General features: G+C 35.3%; 1 protein-coding gene across 7 annotated transcripts in view; it reads right to left on the reverse strand.

Annotated features, from left to right (window-relative positions):
• The window catches only part of Adgrg6 (adhesion G protein-coupled receptor G6), a gene marked incomplete at its 5' end in the record, with an annotated part of 127,120 nt that overhangs the window by 42,074 nt on the left and 67,801 nt on the right, over positions 1-17,245 (reverse strand). For 4 of the 7 annotated variants that reach the window (XM_005389253.2, XM_013516670.1, XM_013516673.1 and 1 more), the window contains 5 exon segments: positions 624-686; positions 1,414-1,466; positions 4,665-4,750; positions 10,204-10,287; positions 12,738-12,806. In XM_005389253.2, coding sequence (XP_005389310.1) covers positions 624-686; positions 1,414-1,466; positions 4,665-4,750; positions 10,204-10,287; positions 12,738-12,806 — 355 coding nt within the window. 7 annotated transcript variants of the gene reach the window in all.

Consider the following 17,245-nt stretch of genomic DNA (forward strand, 5'->3'; position numbering starts at 1 on the left):
TAACCTTTTTTCATCTAGGAGTTTAGGTTGTTTTCATTTTATAACAATCTGAACAGCTGGTCCTTACATGACACTTGCTTTAGTATGCTGGATAATGTATGTTAGGAAGTTATGATTCTGACATAAATTCTAAAATGGAAAATTTAGAAAATCATGTAAGGCTTTAAATGATAAACATTTTCTCATTATTATCTGTATAATTAGATATTATCATACATAATAAGCCTTTACTTAAAGCTATTTTTACAGTTCTACAGATTGAATTCAGGGCCTTGTGCATACTAGGCAAGTACTCTACAACTCCAGCTCTAATATTACTTCTTGAAGTTCTGTTTGAAATTTCAAATAGAATGGTTACTTAAAGTAAACTGGAATTTGTACATGTCAGATGCTCTACTTCTGAATCAGTTTTTCATCAAACCTATGTTTCTACTAAGTCTGTTCTATGATGGTTTTAAATATAAGAAAAAAATAACATGCATTAGCACTGAAGAAATCATTTAAATGTTCTAGCAGATTAATTTTTTTTCTCCTATATCATTGATTTTATTTGTCTACCAGACAGTCCAAAGAGTGAGCAGGAAAAAGAATGTTACATCTTTAGACAATTTTGTTAGTGTTACCTTTCATCATCCTCAACGCTTCTCTTGACTTTAATCTTGTCCTCTCCAGTGCTCAGGTTAAAACTACAAAAATAAATGCACATATTTATTGGCAGCCGCATCTACTGAGTCATCAAGAAAAATGGAAGTGGTAAAAGATGGAGCACAATGGACACCCTCATCTACTATTTCCAAATGTGTGTTCTGAGGTTCTCGGTTCTTTCACAAGGCCAGTCGACTGTTTCTGCTTTCTTTTGAAGACTCAATGCATATCAGTAGGACAAAGATGTGAGAACTTCCTAGAAAGAACTTGCTTCAGTTTGTTGAATAATGTACTTCCTGACCTTGACAACTGACCTCTTTTCTGTTACTACATCACAGAATATAGGGTTGGCCATCATGAAACACACTTTATAAACTATTTCCACTATAAAACTGAGAACAAGGTACAGAGGACAATACGTAGACAATACTATTTGCTGGGGCTTCAGGAGCAAACTTAAATAGAAAAGTGGTATAAGCTAATTTTCAAAAGCAAAGTGGTAAACAGACTGTAGATGTCCTATGGTGTAGAAAAACTGATCTCTAAACTGGAGTACACACAATCTAGCGTGCGCTGTGGACTCATAGTGGTGTGAAAAGAAACCGACAGAACTTGTTTATATTTTGTTAGCCTCTTATTTTTGATACACTAAACATACACTGATTCAGTAATGATAAACACACAGTTTACTTCTGATACATCATGCAAAGACAGTAACATTAAATAGACATTAACTTTTTATCTAAAATAATTCATTCAGTCACTTACCTGATATTAACCACATAAACAGTGTAGTTCCAATTCTGGAAAGTTGAATTGAGCTGAAAACCATAATGGAAAAAAGTGAGATTTTTGATTCCCCAATGTAAGCTTGTCTTTGTGATAAGACTCAAAGGAAATCTTGGAAAACTGGCAAAATGAGAGGTAAAGGTAGCAGATACTGAATCACTGTTTACTAAGAACCTGATAAATGTTGTTATTTCATTTTTTGTTTTTGTTTTTTTTTGGTTTTTCTCAGGTACCGGGAACCGAACTCACGACCTTGCGCTTGCCAGGCAGGCGCTTTGCCGCTGAGCTAAATCCCCAGCCCAAATGTTGTTATTTCAATCTTTATAATAGTCAACAAGACAGGTATTATCCTCCAACTCCACTTTCTTGTTTATGAAGAAACTGGGATCTGCAGCTGTTAAATGGCTTGTTGGTCACCCAATTAGGTAATCTAATGACCTAGCAGAGTACAGAATGGAACCCAAGTTTATCTACTTGGAAATGTTCACATTTTCTCCCTAGCATATAATATAATAAAACTGGCAAAATGAATACCTTCCTTATTCTTCATTTAGTAAATACTGAGGAACAATGAAATATATTTTCTAGTAATTAACCTCATATATTTTTAAGAACAAGCGCAAAATTAGTTCAACATTACTGGACAGATGGTAATTTCACGTGGTTAATTCAACAATTTTTCCAGGTCTCAGTACCAGATTTTTTTAATGAAGAGATGGATTCTTCTTCAATATAAGTAGCAAATCTTCATAATATAGTATCTGTTATAACTGCAAAGCAGGGTTTCTTCACTGATATGAGAGCTTCCTGTTTTTATATCACCTCCAAAGGGTTTTTCGATCTTGGTTTATACCAATGTTTAGCTCTCCTTGTGAGCATTTGCTACAGTTGTGTCTGGGATAGCTCCCAAGCTGACATAGAGATCTCAAGCCTGTGATGCTGCTGGAAAGTGCTGGAAACTCGAAGAGGAAATTAGCTCAATGGGGATGTGACCTTGAGATACTGCAGTCCTGGCCCCTCCTGCCTCTCTCTCTGCTCCCCAGTTGTAGTGTATGTGCTGCCCTAACCAGCATTCTCTCTGCTTCCCAGCTGCTGCGGAGTGAGCAGGCTGCCTCAGCCACACGCCTCTGTTAGGATGAACTAGGCCACCGCAGGCCCAAACGGACAGGGCCAAGTGACCATAGAAGGAAACCTCTAAACTATGAGCTAAAAAAATCGCTCCTCTTTCTCTTTCTCAATTGATTACACTTCGTCACTGCAATGGGAAGCTAACACGGCATTCTGAAAGTTAAATGTAAATTTTAGGAGATGCTGCTAAAAGGGAGGTTAACTTATTTTTAAATTTTGCATAATAACGCAGGTTTAATTTTCCTTGTCTGAAATGCTTGGGACCAGAAGCATTTTAGATTCCAGATTATTTTCTAATTGTGAAATATTATAGTTTACTGGTTGGGCATCCTTCAACTGGAAGTCAAACAGAAAAGGACCATTTCAGATTTCAAATTCACGGATTAGAGATGCCCAACTTTAATATGCACAATCTGTAATATGCAAAAAGACACACCTAAATATTCCCTTTTATCAAGTATCTGCTCGGGGAGCTTGCATCTTAATTGAAAAGTATCCAATGAAGGTTAGCTCCCGATCAGAATAATGCTATGTTGAAGATAGTACAAAAATATAAATGTAAAATTCTATCTTGCCTAGCACAAAATTTCTAGTGATACTAATTTTTAGAATTAATAACATCAGTGACTTGAGAATAAAATTAAAGAATGAGACTTTGACTTTAAAGAACAATGCTGGAAAGAAAATGGCATCAAAAGCGAATTCTTTCTGTGAAGCTTGCTCTCCACTTAAGAATTAAAGAATTAAACATATCTATTAGTGTTTCAATTAGTGTTTCAATTAGTTACCAATGGTAATGTGTCACTTCTTAAAGTTAGTTGTGACCTATTTCCTTAAACTCTATTAAAGAATTTTACCTTCCCCAACAATTTTGTAACAGAATTGTTTAATTACATACTATTGTTTCCAATGGTCAACTTGTTTTTAAAAATATTGCTGTTAAAAAAGATTGTAAAGATTATGTTTTCACATCAGGACACATTTATCAAACATGTACAACAGAAGGAAATTCATATTTTTGTACTGCAGAGTGTATACACTATTGGCTATTCACACAAAAAGCTAATGTTTGAGCTATACTATATACCGTATCTGTTGAGTCTAATATTTTGTATAAAAAAGTACAAAATCTCACAGAATGGAAATCTGCGGAAAATAAAAGTTTTGAGATTGGTGCGAAAAGGAAAAAACTGAAAAACTCCATAGGTTGTATTTTGTAAAGAAAAAACATAAACTGTTAAAAATTTTAAATTAGAAAATATCATGAAGTTCAACAATAGGATACTAGCTAAATAAATCATAAGCTAAATGTCCACTGACAAAAGCTTGTTAAATAAATGCCTCGACGATCAGATAAGGCGACACTCCACACTGCCAAAAGAAGAAAACAAAAAAATAAAGTTCTCCTGTTCTAATATTTCAAATCTGACAACAATAAATTAAGTACAAGGTAGAACTGGAAAATAAAATATATTAGTTTTAATGTAAAAATGAAGGAAAATGAGAATCTATAATTATTTCCCTTCATGTACACAAAATAGTTCAAAACAAGTAATGGTGATTTCCAAGCAGATAGATTTGTCTGCAGACAGATGAGTGCAAGGGTGAGCAGGAGACTTTTTTTTCGGTAGTGGGACTCCAACTCAGGACCTTGCGCTTGCTAGGAAGGTACTTGCCACTGAGCTAGATCCCCAGCCTGAGCAGGAGACTTTCATGAGAAATTTTTCTACTTTCAGTTTTGATCATACATCCAAACAAAAATAAAAAATATCTGTATTTTAAAACATACCTTACAATGTATGAATTTAATAGTAAGAACACCTAGCAAATTCTATTTGTATTTGTGTGACAATTTTCTTATTTAATATATGTCTAGTCTTAGGCTCAGTTTTGTATTCTTTACTCAACTGTACCTCTCTTTTATACACACAATGCCTTGCATATTATGTATCTACACAGATACCATAATGAATAGTTTCTACACCTTAGTATGTAGATTCAATTACCTAGAATCTACAGATTCAATTACCTAGAATCTCTTACAGATTCTAGAAGTGAAAGGTGTAAAATAGCCCAAAAAGCAACTGTAAAAGTTTACTTACCCATTCTGCAACCTTGCTCTGTACTTTGACCTCAGGGTGATGAAGGACATTTTGAATCACTACGGATATTCTATACATAATTCCATCTGTCCATTGGAAATAGGATTAATCCATGAATTACGTTTACACATCAAACAGTAAATTTATAATCACATAATCCCATGCAAGTTAAACGAAACCTTTTACATAAGCACAGAAAATTTCCGGGCTGATTTAATGTTAAAACTTTTGATCTTGGTAACTTTTTAGAAGAAACAGTTATCAATTAGTTTACTTTTATAATTTAATGCTCCTAAAATATCATTTGCACATAACTTTTGGAATATTTGTATGCATCTTCGGATCTTTCAAGTCTATGGATTTCTAGTATGAACTATCCATAAAGTGTAAACTTTTCCATGTGGAATTTGAACCCTTTAAACAAGAAGGTACGCTTTCCTGCACAATATGAAGATGATGAAGACTTTGGGATGGAGTGTCACTGAGTGAGAGAGGGTGGGCAGGGATTACTAGGAACAGTACTGACTTGCTGCTCTCAACCTCTCTTCCTTCCCCTCTTCCCAGCAAAAACATTTACTTCTGCTAAACTGCTGAGTAAGAGTTCACCAGATTTTTTTCATTAAAATTTCTTAAATACGGTCATTTCAAGTAAGGTAGGTAGGAAGAAAAAAAGAATTTTTGAAGGTAAATTTTAACAGGACATTTTGTGAACAGAGGTTCCATCTTATTGGACGAAGCCAAGGCAATCTTTAAAGTAGTTTGCTTTTCTTTCCCCCATGAAAATCACACTCACCAGCAAGGATTTGCTAAGTCTCTCCAGCTGTGTGTTATAAGGCCCTTTACTCAAAGTAGCTAGAGCAGAAAAAATATTCTTAAAATACAGTAGCTTCAAGAGAGAATAAAATGTATTATCTATTATGGGCAATCATCTTTCTTCATGCTGTGTTTAAGTAAGTCAAGTAGATTATGCATAAAGAATATAGAAATATATAATCAAAACAACGTTGAAGAATATATTTAAACAAAATTGTGGGGAAGCAGAGGGGAAAGATACAAAAGCAAGCCTCTGGAAACTCCCAGATGTACTCAAATCCAAATTCCAGTCCCACTACTAAAAGAATGTCTTTCCAGTATAGGAATTAGTCTCATGCCAAATGACTGAAATTGCCGTCTTCAAATATAAGAATACAAATCTGTGAAACTGGTGCAAGTCCAAGGACAAGTGAATTTAATTTATGCCAACTAAGTTATTTCGATTTCTAAATCTCTTCGAGTATGTTAATGATCTTACTTTTACATTCTTTCAAAACATGTCTGAATGAAGAATATTTAAAGGAACATATAAAACAAATGATAATTCAGACTAAAAATCTTTTGCCCTGTGGAGCTCATCAAGTCAAGTCATGGGCATTCTGAATGACAGAGAGGAAGCTCAAATTGCAGAGTTCCAAGAAATCCTAAGGGTCTTAAGGAGCCAGCGTAGGGCTTAAGAATTCTAGGGACATTCTGTGAATTTTCACCAGCGCTAGCAGGCTATCTGAAAACCTACCACTAGATGGAGCCCTAAAGCACAATTTTTATGCAGGAAAAAAATGACAAAATATTAAAAATCAGTATTTTTTAACCACTGGTGTTTCTGAAATTTTATTTAAGACAGTTTATAGATAGATATTTAAGATAATTCCTTTATATTTTAAGTGCTTCTTGCCCTCTTTTTTCAATTTCTTTTTTTTTTTTTTTTTTTTTATAAATGAAAGACATCCAGTATCAGAGCCAAACTTGGGAGCACGCTCTCTAGGATAATACTGCTTATAGCTGATAAAATGTCAATATTCCAAATAACAGGCATTTTCTGTTGCAGAGTCTCCTTGCTATGGGTAATTATGAAACAGTTTTTTCTAAAAGCCTCAGAAGTATATCATATTACATAAACATAGTTAATAAATACTCAGCGAGCCTACTTGTTACGTATTTTAAATTTTTGAATAGTGAGGTCAACAAGCAATCATGAGACACGTCCAAGGGTACACCAACAAAAAAGATAAAATGTCCATTGAGGGGCTGCTGAGAAGGTTTTGGGTTGCAGCAAACTACTTGGCTTAAACATTGCCATTGGAGGAAATGCAGTTATGGCCCATGGATGTAGGCTTTTCCGATAAACCAGAGCAGCAGTCAAGGCTTCTATAGACATAGAAACCACTGTGGGGTCTCAGTATAAACTATGCACAAATCATGACTTCCAGAGACTTGAAGAGATATACGGATTGTCCTTCTGATAATATTCAGGTCAAAAGGACACCTGGTTGTCATGTCTTGAAAAACGTATTTAAGAAGATATCCACTTTCCAATTGAGTAATTCTTCTGAACACATAGAATCTCAAAGTAGAAATCACTGCCTGCTATTACAGATGTGATGTCAAAACAGTTTTCCTTTCTGTAGGTCTCTCCCCAATGAATCTTTTTTAAAAAATTTCTTACCACTCTTTTCAGGTTTCTGGAGGATTTAGATATAACACTATTCTATCTTCAAGGGTGTGAAATATAGGTTTGAAATGATGGGTTTAAAAATACATATTTTGAAAGATATGCTAAAATCCAAGCCGGATGTTACTTTTGGTTTGGGATTACGTCTTTGAATTGGTGACTGGGCAATTATAACATGATGCTCTGCAGCATACCGTATAGACAGTGCTCTGCGGCACCTACACACACAATTTCTCTCAGGTATCTGGCATACATAGCTAGAGTGACTGCTAGATCTATACAAACATCCTGTGAGTGAAATTTGGTACCTGAATAGCTAAACATATGTGAGAAACAAGAAGGAACATTACACCTGGTACCTGCAAACTACATTTTTAGAACAGTAATAAGAACTAACGTCAGTAATTTCTTACTTGGGTTGACTGTGCCAACCTCATAAAAGCTGGCTATCTAGGGGCACTAGGATGTTGTTCAAGCACAGAAGATATTATTTGGAATGAAAATAATAAGTAGCCCAGGAGCTTTCTTGGGAATAATGGAAAAGACACACAAGTTCACTATTCCTGGGAATGGCTAGGTTATCTATATCTTGAAATATCTGTTTGTGAACAACACCCTAAAAGATAAGGCTTTCTTTATATAATTGTAGATATCAGACAAAAGCCTACCGGAGATAACAGAAAGAGTTTTACATGGAAAAACAGTAACATTTCACAGAAGCTGGCAAAATAAATGTCACTGACACAGCGAGGAAATATACCTGATTGTCCAATAATCTCAGTCCTTCCCCTGTCCCTGCACTGACAGATTGTTATTGATGAAATCGTAAAACTCTGACAGTACAGAGCTAAAAGGACTGGATAAGGTGGATGATGGATGTGTCAGCTGTGCTTAACTTTCTCACGGACTCCAAATACAGTTTTATAATATATCTGATTGTAAGCCTGAGAATGTTTACCAAATCAGCTTCCCAAAGAGTAAGAAACTGTTGATAGTATGTAAATGATCTTAGTCCAGGACAGGACATTAAACATCATTTATTCATGAGGAAAAAAGTAACTCGCTTTCCGATTATTTCAAATTTGATTCCATCAAATAAATATTATTTCAGCATAATTCATCTCTGACATTTCTTTTAAAAATGATAACAGAAGCCCTCAGCTCTGAGATTTGAAAAGCTAAGGAAATATACAGGGAATTCAGAAACAGTATTTATATTATACTTATTTGTACAGTATATCCTTTTCACTTCTGTTTTACACGTAAAAAATTCATTTTATAATAAAGAACTTAATTTCCCTATGTAAAAACCCATGTTTGAATAAAACTGTGAGTCAATTTAGGAAAAAATGAAGTAAAAAGAATAGGTGATTCAAGGATATGGTACAAATTATGCACAAATTTGAGCGCATAATTATGTGTCTATTTCTACCACAAGACTTTTGAATATTTTTAAATGCTAAGATTATATTTTGATCAAAAATCATCTGAATTAGATTCTTTTTCACTAATGTGTCAAGACAGACCATTTGACCTGATTCTAACATTTGCTTGCTTCGTTGAAACTCCAATGAAGGTCATGACGCAGAAAGAGATGGACTGAACAAGGCTCTCTTCAAGAATGCTAGAAATTACACGATTGAGTGAGTACAGCCCTGCTCCACCAAGTGGGAGACTCTGCAGCACCATATAAATGTTCTTGGGCAGTAGAGGATGTGCCAGTCCTGGAGGGAGAACACCACAGAGGCTCTTTGTATGTTCATACAAAGAGTGAAATACTTAGTTAGAATTATAATATTCCCATCTGCTGGCAGGAGTCCATGTGAAATATGCACTGGAAACTTCAGCTGCTGCTGCTTTCTTGGGAGTTGTTGGAATTTTTGTTCCATCATAAATCTCCCTGGTGTAACTAGCAGAATAACCATAAACACTTCCCTGAATCAATGGCTTTATAAGCCTAATGAAACTTATATTTATGTTTCATGTAAAATATTCCATACTTCCAATTTGAATGTCCTTACAGAGGAAGTTGATGTAACCCTTGAAGCTAAAAGAAAAAATGAACTATGTGGGTTTTTCTTCTCTGGGTTTTGGGTCCCTAGTGATATATTACAGATGTCTTGGCCTCATAAGCTAAAAGACTGGGTTTAGAAAATGCCTTTGTTTCCACTATCTCATATTTGAGAATATTACTGTATTCGAGCAACAGTGCAGTCACCTGATTGGAATTTCTCTCTATCACTACCTAAAATCACTAATTCTAGATTTTCAAAAGATTGTATACATAATTCATATGGGTAGCAGACTAAATAAGAACTCCATTCACTTGGTTTTTCTCTGCTCATTTCCTAAGTTTATATAACTGTTCTTGCAAATTATTACTAATATTAATGAAAAAATATGTATAGAGAAAAAGAAAAATGTATTAGAAGTTACTTGAATTTTATCATGCCAAAATTAACTAGGCCTGGGAGTACGGCTCAGTGGTAGGACATTTGTCTAGGATAGTCAGATACCAGTATCCCCTCCAAAAAGATTTAACTGATAATATTCTAACCATTATTCTTCAATAAAAATAAACCATTGAAATTGACTTAAGTGTCATGAACATTTCAACATAAACTCAACATCCATGAGAAATTAAACTACCAAACTTAGTTTTTTAAAATTGTAAAATCCTCTTAGAAACCAGTTTCCTGAAGAGAATAATCTGACAATATATAATATACTGTGGAAAGAATAGGGTTTCTTTATCAGTTCTCTATTATAATGGAAATTAATTCCTTTGAAGTAAATGTCTTTCTCTCAAAACTTCCTTTGCAAGACTTTTTTTTAGCTAGAAGTGCAGAACAGGAATATGAGAAACATACTCATTCCTTCGGCCACTACAACTGGGAACATGCGGCCTTAACTTACGAGCTTTGCAAAAGTTCAAATGCAACAGTTACCTCCAACAACAGAAACACTGTCGGAACATTAGATATTTCCACCCTTAGAATACAGTTTTGTATTACATTAGACATACAACAGATAAAAAAGGTAATGATTTCTTACCATTCTTTTGTTTATCGATTCTATTAGTAACAGGCATGTTAGTGGTGACAGTGGGTGGTGTAGTACTAGAAGAGTTTACAGTTGCTGGTAATAAAGATGAGAAAGATGTAATTTTGCAAGGAGCATACGACAGTTAATATGGAAAAGCAATTTATAATTAATGCACGGAACTACACAGAGGAGGAATGGAAACCATGTCTTGCCACGAATTACAACAGACTCTGAGGTTATAATGTGAAATAAGAAGTAGTGCTTCCTATGGCACATTGAGAATCGATTCCCATGGGCACTGGTGCCAAACAGCACGAGGATCTGGAACTGGCACAAAGTGATCGAAGAAAGGCTACTTCGATTCTAAACCTAACTCTGTCACTGGAAAGCTGCTAATCAAGCAGAAAATGACTAAACCTTGGCAGAACTCATTCCTCTGTGTTTGGAAAAAGAAAAACTTAAAGAAGGCTGTCTGAATATAGATGTAAACCTTGAAAATTATCTAAACTAAGTCAGTCTGCTTGATCCACTAAAATTAGAGAAATGAAGTCTCAGAAGAAAATGTACCTCTCCCTGAGAACATAAATGTAAGGAAAAACCAAGAAAATGAATGTATACATGATGTCAATCATTTAAAGATCCCAATAATTTCGCTAGACTTTAATGGATAAAAAGTATTTCACAAGGGCAACCATTATAGGGGAGATATTTTCAAAGTGTTAAGTCATAGCTATGCTTCCGATACTTCAAAAATTCTCAAAGATCAAACCCTTATGTAAATTTTTTATAATTCTTTCTGAAGGATTAGAGGATCTATGTAAACAGTAAAAAAGCTGAGGGGCTGGGGATATAGCTCAGTGGCATAAGTGCCTGCCTGTCAAGCACAAGGTCGTGAGTTCGATCCCCAGTACCGCAAAAAAAAAAAAAAAAAGCTGCACAGATATTTTTCTTTATGAAAATATTTATATTAGATGCATATTCATATATATAATTATGATCTCTTGTTCCTTTTCTTGAATTAAACAATACACGAGTGATTACACAAAAATTATCTTTAAAAGGCTCTACAGCACTTAAAATATTGAATTTCTGGTTGTAAAATGTACAGTCATTGATAAATGTACATTCATTGATAATTTTATATTGCAAAGCATATATTACACTTAAAAATGGAAATTGTTTTTGGACCCTTTTTTGAAAATTATGAACAATCGATGTTTATCTCTAATGCAAAATATGGGCTGGGGATTTAGCTCAGCGGCACAGCGCCTGCCTGGCAAGCGCAAGGTCATGAGTTCAGTTCCCGGTACCGGAGAAAAACCAAAAAAAAAAAAAAAAAAAAAAAAATCTCAAAATAATCTAATGCAAAATACATCATAAATTTTAATCATATATGACATAAAGGAATAAACAAAGAAAAAGCTGAGTAGCTGGTCCTTTGACTCAAAGAATACATACTATAAGTATCTCAGATTAAAAGAACTTTGAAAAGTTAAAAAATGTTTTTAAAAGGCCTTCGGATCTTGAAGGAAACACAATTAAGCTTTTCTGGTCTGCTTTATATAAGTACTTTAAACCACTAAGTTCATGTAAAGAAACTACATAATTTCAGTAAGGTATTAACTGATAATAATACCTGAGAAATGTCTGAGGAAAACAAACATAATGAGATTCCCCTTCCCCTTCATGCCCTACTCCAACACTCAAACTGTAGAAAAAAGGATATAAGTTTCTATTTGTTTAACCTCTCTTCTAACCCCATCCCCTCTGTGCCATGATCCTCTAAGAGATCCAGCTTTTATGAAAGGTATGGTCATGATTCTCATGTGGCACACAGGATGTGCTACTTCAAATAGAAGTATTTACTAGAATAAATGGATGAAAAAGCACTACAGGTAATTAGGAGATGCAATGATAAAACTGAAGCAACATATTTATATTGTTATTTTAAAACTTGTATGACTATGGACTATTTAGCATGCAACCATTTAGTAAATAAAATACAAGAATACTGGCCATGATATAGTTATTAAGTATAATAATTCACACAGTTATATAACATTATTTTAGTAGAACCATTTTATCTTAAGAGTCGTTATACATAGATATACATTTATGATATTGAGTTATCATAAACTGTCTCGTGGCCTTGTGTTAAACTTAAACAAATGTTTTAAATTTAAGTTATTTTCCTCTTGTTTATAGGCAAGAGCAATTCTTCACAATATTGGAACTTTGCAATATTCTTGAGAAGAAACAGAGGGGGAAATGAAACAAACCGTTGTTTGATAACATATAATCATTCACATTTTCAAAAACTCAGTGCTTTATGGAAATGCAGTCACCCAGCACGTGAATGCTTTCTTTCTCTATGCTGCATGCACTGTGCACCCACACAATTAAAAGAAATCCAGAATTCCTCTGTTTTGCTGGTTTTTTACTTTCCAAGTGAAAATTAAGATAAACATCAAAGCACTGACAACCACACTGCTCAAAACAGCACGAAGGAAGCAGAGAGACTGCAGAAAACGTTGGCTGCCTACCTTGGCAGAGGGTCCCCAGTTCTGCGCAGTTAGCTAGTTCTGCTCCCGGAAGCGGGACCAGGTAGGAACCTTGATCAACACAAAAGGAAGATACAAGTTTGACTTATGATCTGCTGACAACATCCAAAAAATAAACATCATCAATCACACGGCTGCTGGAGCAGGAACAGCCCCAGAGGAGGCCACCAATCATATTCAACATCAACGAAGTCTCTCAGGATTACTTAACCTCGAGTGTGAAATCAAGATATACTTAAACTGCCCTCAAAGTCTGGAACTGACTGTATCAGACGTCCACACATGAAATGAAAACAAGTGCCCCTGTCCCTTAAAGTTTGTGTAAAACGTGCATAGCTCTTTGGCATAATTCATCAAATGGCTCTGATGGAAATTCATACAAATGAAATAATATAGACATCTAAGAGAAGTTTCAAAGTACACTCGGACACTAAGGACCACTCACGGAATGCTTATTTTAGGTGCACAGACACCAGCACAGTTCTGCTTTTTTCCAGTTCCAGAAATATGTTCTGTGACTTCGAGTCAGTCTTGTGTCTTTTTTATTTCAAATTTTCACTTGAAATTAAAAAAAAAAAACCTTTCCTCAGAAGGAAATCGATTTCAGAATTTTCTAGTAGTACGTTTTCTCTGTTACAGTAAATCTTTCAGTTAAGACTTTCACCAGCAAGTTGAGGCCAATACGGACTAAACTTACTACAAAGCATATTGAATTTTATAAAAACACAAGGAAAGTACAAATATATACAAAATGTATGTGCGTTTACACGCAGATATAAAGATATAAATACATACATAAAATATTATATGTTTAACATTTAAAGGACATTTATATGACAGTGATTTCATTCTAATGTTTAAACATGCCCCCAATTTTCCCATGGGAAAAGCCAGGCAGGTGCATGAGCTCACAAAAGACGTCTAATTAGGTAAATGGTCTACATAAGGAGACAACATCCAACAGTTAAACAGGCATCTCAAGAGAGTTCGTTTCTACATTCCTGATTGCCTCAGGCACCAGACTTTTGCATGTTAACGCAACCAGTGTTGACTCATTACCTAGGACACATGATACAGACCAGAACAATACCTCATGCAATGTCACTGTTTTCAGAGAGACGTGAGCGTAAGCCAGCTTCACAACTGTAAGTGTAAGGAAAGTACTTGGATGTGGTAGTCATCCAAGAGAGGATGTCACAGCAACTTACTAAGAATGAGTTGGAAAACCATTACAAAGGAGACCCATGAGGCATATGAGATTTTAAGAGATCTGAGGCTACCAGAAGGAATTTCTGAAACTTGTACTCAGGGGCACTAACAAGGTTTGGCAATGCATGTAACTTGACACTGGAAAAGATAACGATGATCAGGTATGTAAGTCATCAGCAGCTTGTCGAGGGCTTTATAGTGTGTAAACACCATGAGCATTGGGACCCTGTGTTGTTTTCCCAATGAACAATCCCAGACCCCGTAGGCATGTACTCAGGCTTTGCTGAGTAAGTTAACAAATGCATTACTAATGGCTACTGACATTTAAAACTCTTTCTTCAAGGCAATGGGAAAAACAAAAGGGGCTAGGTGAGAAAATTAGATTTATATTTGCAAACAATCATTTTTGAGGTTCTATAATCAAAAGAAGGAGGTATAAGAAAGCAGGAGTAGTTTTTTTTCAGGTTTTATTGGTTTTACAACATGAATACAATGAGGATGGACAGGATGAGGCAGATACAAGAAATGTGAGAAAAGGAATTATATGACATAACTACTTAAAGGGAAAAAAATGGTAGAGATATTGGCATATAATGATCTCATAAAAGGTTACAGGAAATTAGGGGTGTAAACTTACGTAAAAGAGATAAAGTCTGGTAATAAAAACAGGTGCCTGGGGGCTAAGGAATTAGCTCAGGGCACAGCGCCTGCCTGGCAAGCGCAAGGTCGTGAGTTTGATTCTCAGTACCGGAAAACAAAAAACAAAAAACAAAACAAACAAACAAACAAAAAAAAAACCAGGTGCCTGTGTGCCATCTAGATACACGGGAAGTTTTATCTGTTTTGTAAAAAGTCTGCCCCAGAAATACCAAACACAGGCTACTGATGTGTTTGGGATCGCAGAGCCTGAGCCCTGATTTTAGAACAGAGTACAGTCACAGATGGTCCTATGTCTAAGTATTAGAAGTATAGATTTCAGCAAGTAGCAAAAGCTGTTGTAGAAGTAGAGTTCACAGAAATAAGCCGAAGAAAGTTTAACACAGAGTGTGGGAATATTAAGTATACCGGAAAAGTTAAGAGGGATAAAGATTGAGAAGATCTTTAAATTTGCATTGGATTAAATTTTTTTTTATTAGTACATGTCTGGAGTACATGACGCCGACACTTATTGTAGGGAATGGATACACGTCTGTAACACAACTTCATTCCTTGTACTCCTTTCCCCTCCTTACCCTCTTCCTTCACTTTATATCTAGAGCCCCTTCCCCGCTTTCATTATTATTATCATTGTTGTGGTTCATGCTTGTGACGCATAAAGATTAAGTTTATTGTGGATAGCTGACACACGTACATGTCACATCTTAAGTCTTCATAGCTGTTGTTCTCCTTCCTGCTCCCTCAACCCTCAGTCTCTTGGTTCCCCTTCCATCTGTGAAAAAATCCCTCTGTTTCCTTGATCAGTCTTACATTGTGCTCTGTGTTTGTACTTTGGATTAACCAAGTGAGAGAAACCAAATGGTATTTAAGCTCGTGTGCCTGATTTATTTTACTTACCACTGTGTTTTCACAGTGGATACACTTTAAATGCACTGGAATTTTGATACAGCACCACAGAAATTAGTTTCAGTTGCGTGGGAATGAAGAAACCTAGACTGCCAGCGTTTGAGGAGTGAAAGCAAGAAGAGGAAGCCTGGCTGTGTAAGGAAGCGGAGATAGGAAGGGGGGTTTTAAAGACTGAAAACTTAAGCCAGTGTACTCTGGAAGAAGAGCCTCTGTAGAGGCAGAAGTTGAGAGAGGATACAGGTGGATTTTTATTCTGAATGCTGTCTGTCCTTTACTCCTTCCCATCCAAGGCAGACCCACATCTGCAGGACCTGCGTTCTTCTATAAGTGCTTCTGTTTAGAGGCTGCTGAAAATTAACGAGCATTTAAGCCTCAGGGACCAGTGAAATCTCAGCCACTGTAGCATGCAACAGAGGAGACCCTGGGACAGGGTTCCTGTTGTTCTTAAGTTACACACAATGTTGGCAGTCATAGGCTCCGGGCCTCCACTTCGGAAAGTGATACAGTATCACTGGAAGACAAAGAGAGATACGGGGACAATAATGTGGGAAATAAGCCCTTGGATAACTATATTTGCACTACAGTTGAGTAGGTTAAAGAGCTGAGATGTAAAAATAAGGAAAGAAAATCAGAAGAGCTATGAGTTAGAGCAAGATGTTTAACAACTTTCTTGAACATTTTTATCAGTTTTATTATGGAGTATCAAGCATAAATTTCAGTATACAGCATGCCTTCCTGGGAAATTGCAACTTGTTTCTCAATATTTTAATGAGTTGTACTTTCTGGGAAATTTCTAGTTTAGCATATGGATACTTCTTTAAAAATAATAAACACTATGACGATCCAATAGAACCATTTCAAGTAGAGGATTATTTTAGTGAAAATGTTATAAAAACAAGTGACAAATTTAACTGGAAGTAAAATTGATAACTGAAATCTTATATTACAAATACACCAAACTATGTAAATAAATACATGAAATGTAAAAACAATAAACAGCCAGGTGTGGTGGTGCATACCTGTAGTCTCAGCTATTCAGGAGGGCGGGCCCTGAGAAATACTTAAACCCAGGAATCCGAAGCTTTCCTGGACAGCCCACTAAGACTTATGCCCCTTCAAAAAAAAGGTGTATACTGCACTTATGCAATCTTTTTATTTCTTCCCAGTTCCATTTTCAGCATAATTGTATAAGAAAGACAGTGTCACAACTGATTTTGCTAGGTTGACTGATTTATAAATGTGGACAACAGGGGAGAAGAGATAATTCTCCCTCTAGGATAGTAATATATTTACCTCCAACTGTTTTTAGAATGTGATCTGTGAATGTTCCCTGATTTTTGAGGCTACCTGAAGATGTTTAAAGATATTTAGTTAATGGCAAAATTTAGACTCAAATTTTCTTTAAAAAAATGTAATCCCTGAAAATGGGCAATAGATGAAAAAACTATAACCTTCTAATCTTTTTTCTCTATCTTTTGTTATTCTTCCCAAGTCATGCTACTGAAATGAGTCACTAGATATTTACACAAGTTGTGGTAAAACAACTTGAGAAGCCAAGAGCTATTCTCACACCCTCCCCTTATAATCCAAATAGTAGAGTAAATCCTGACAGTAAGCTGCACTAAGCAAAAATTGTTTTTAAAAATCTTCAAATTTTTCTTTGCAGTTGTTATTAAAACAAATTTTATAGCTTTTCATAAATAAATACATTTGAAATA

Source organism: Chinchilla lanigera, unplaced genomic scaffold (assembly GCF_000276665.1).
Source record: "Chinchilla lanigera isolate Chin_1 unplaced genomic scaffold, ChiLan1.0 scaffold00035, whole genome shotgun sequence".
In the NCBI taxonomy this organism is placed as follows: Eukaryota; Metazoa; Chordata; class Mammalia; order Rodentia; family Chinchillidae; genus Chinchilla; species Chinchilla lanigera.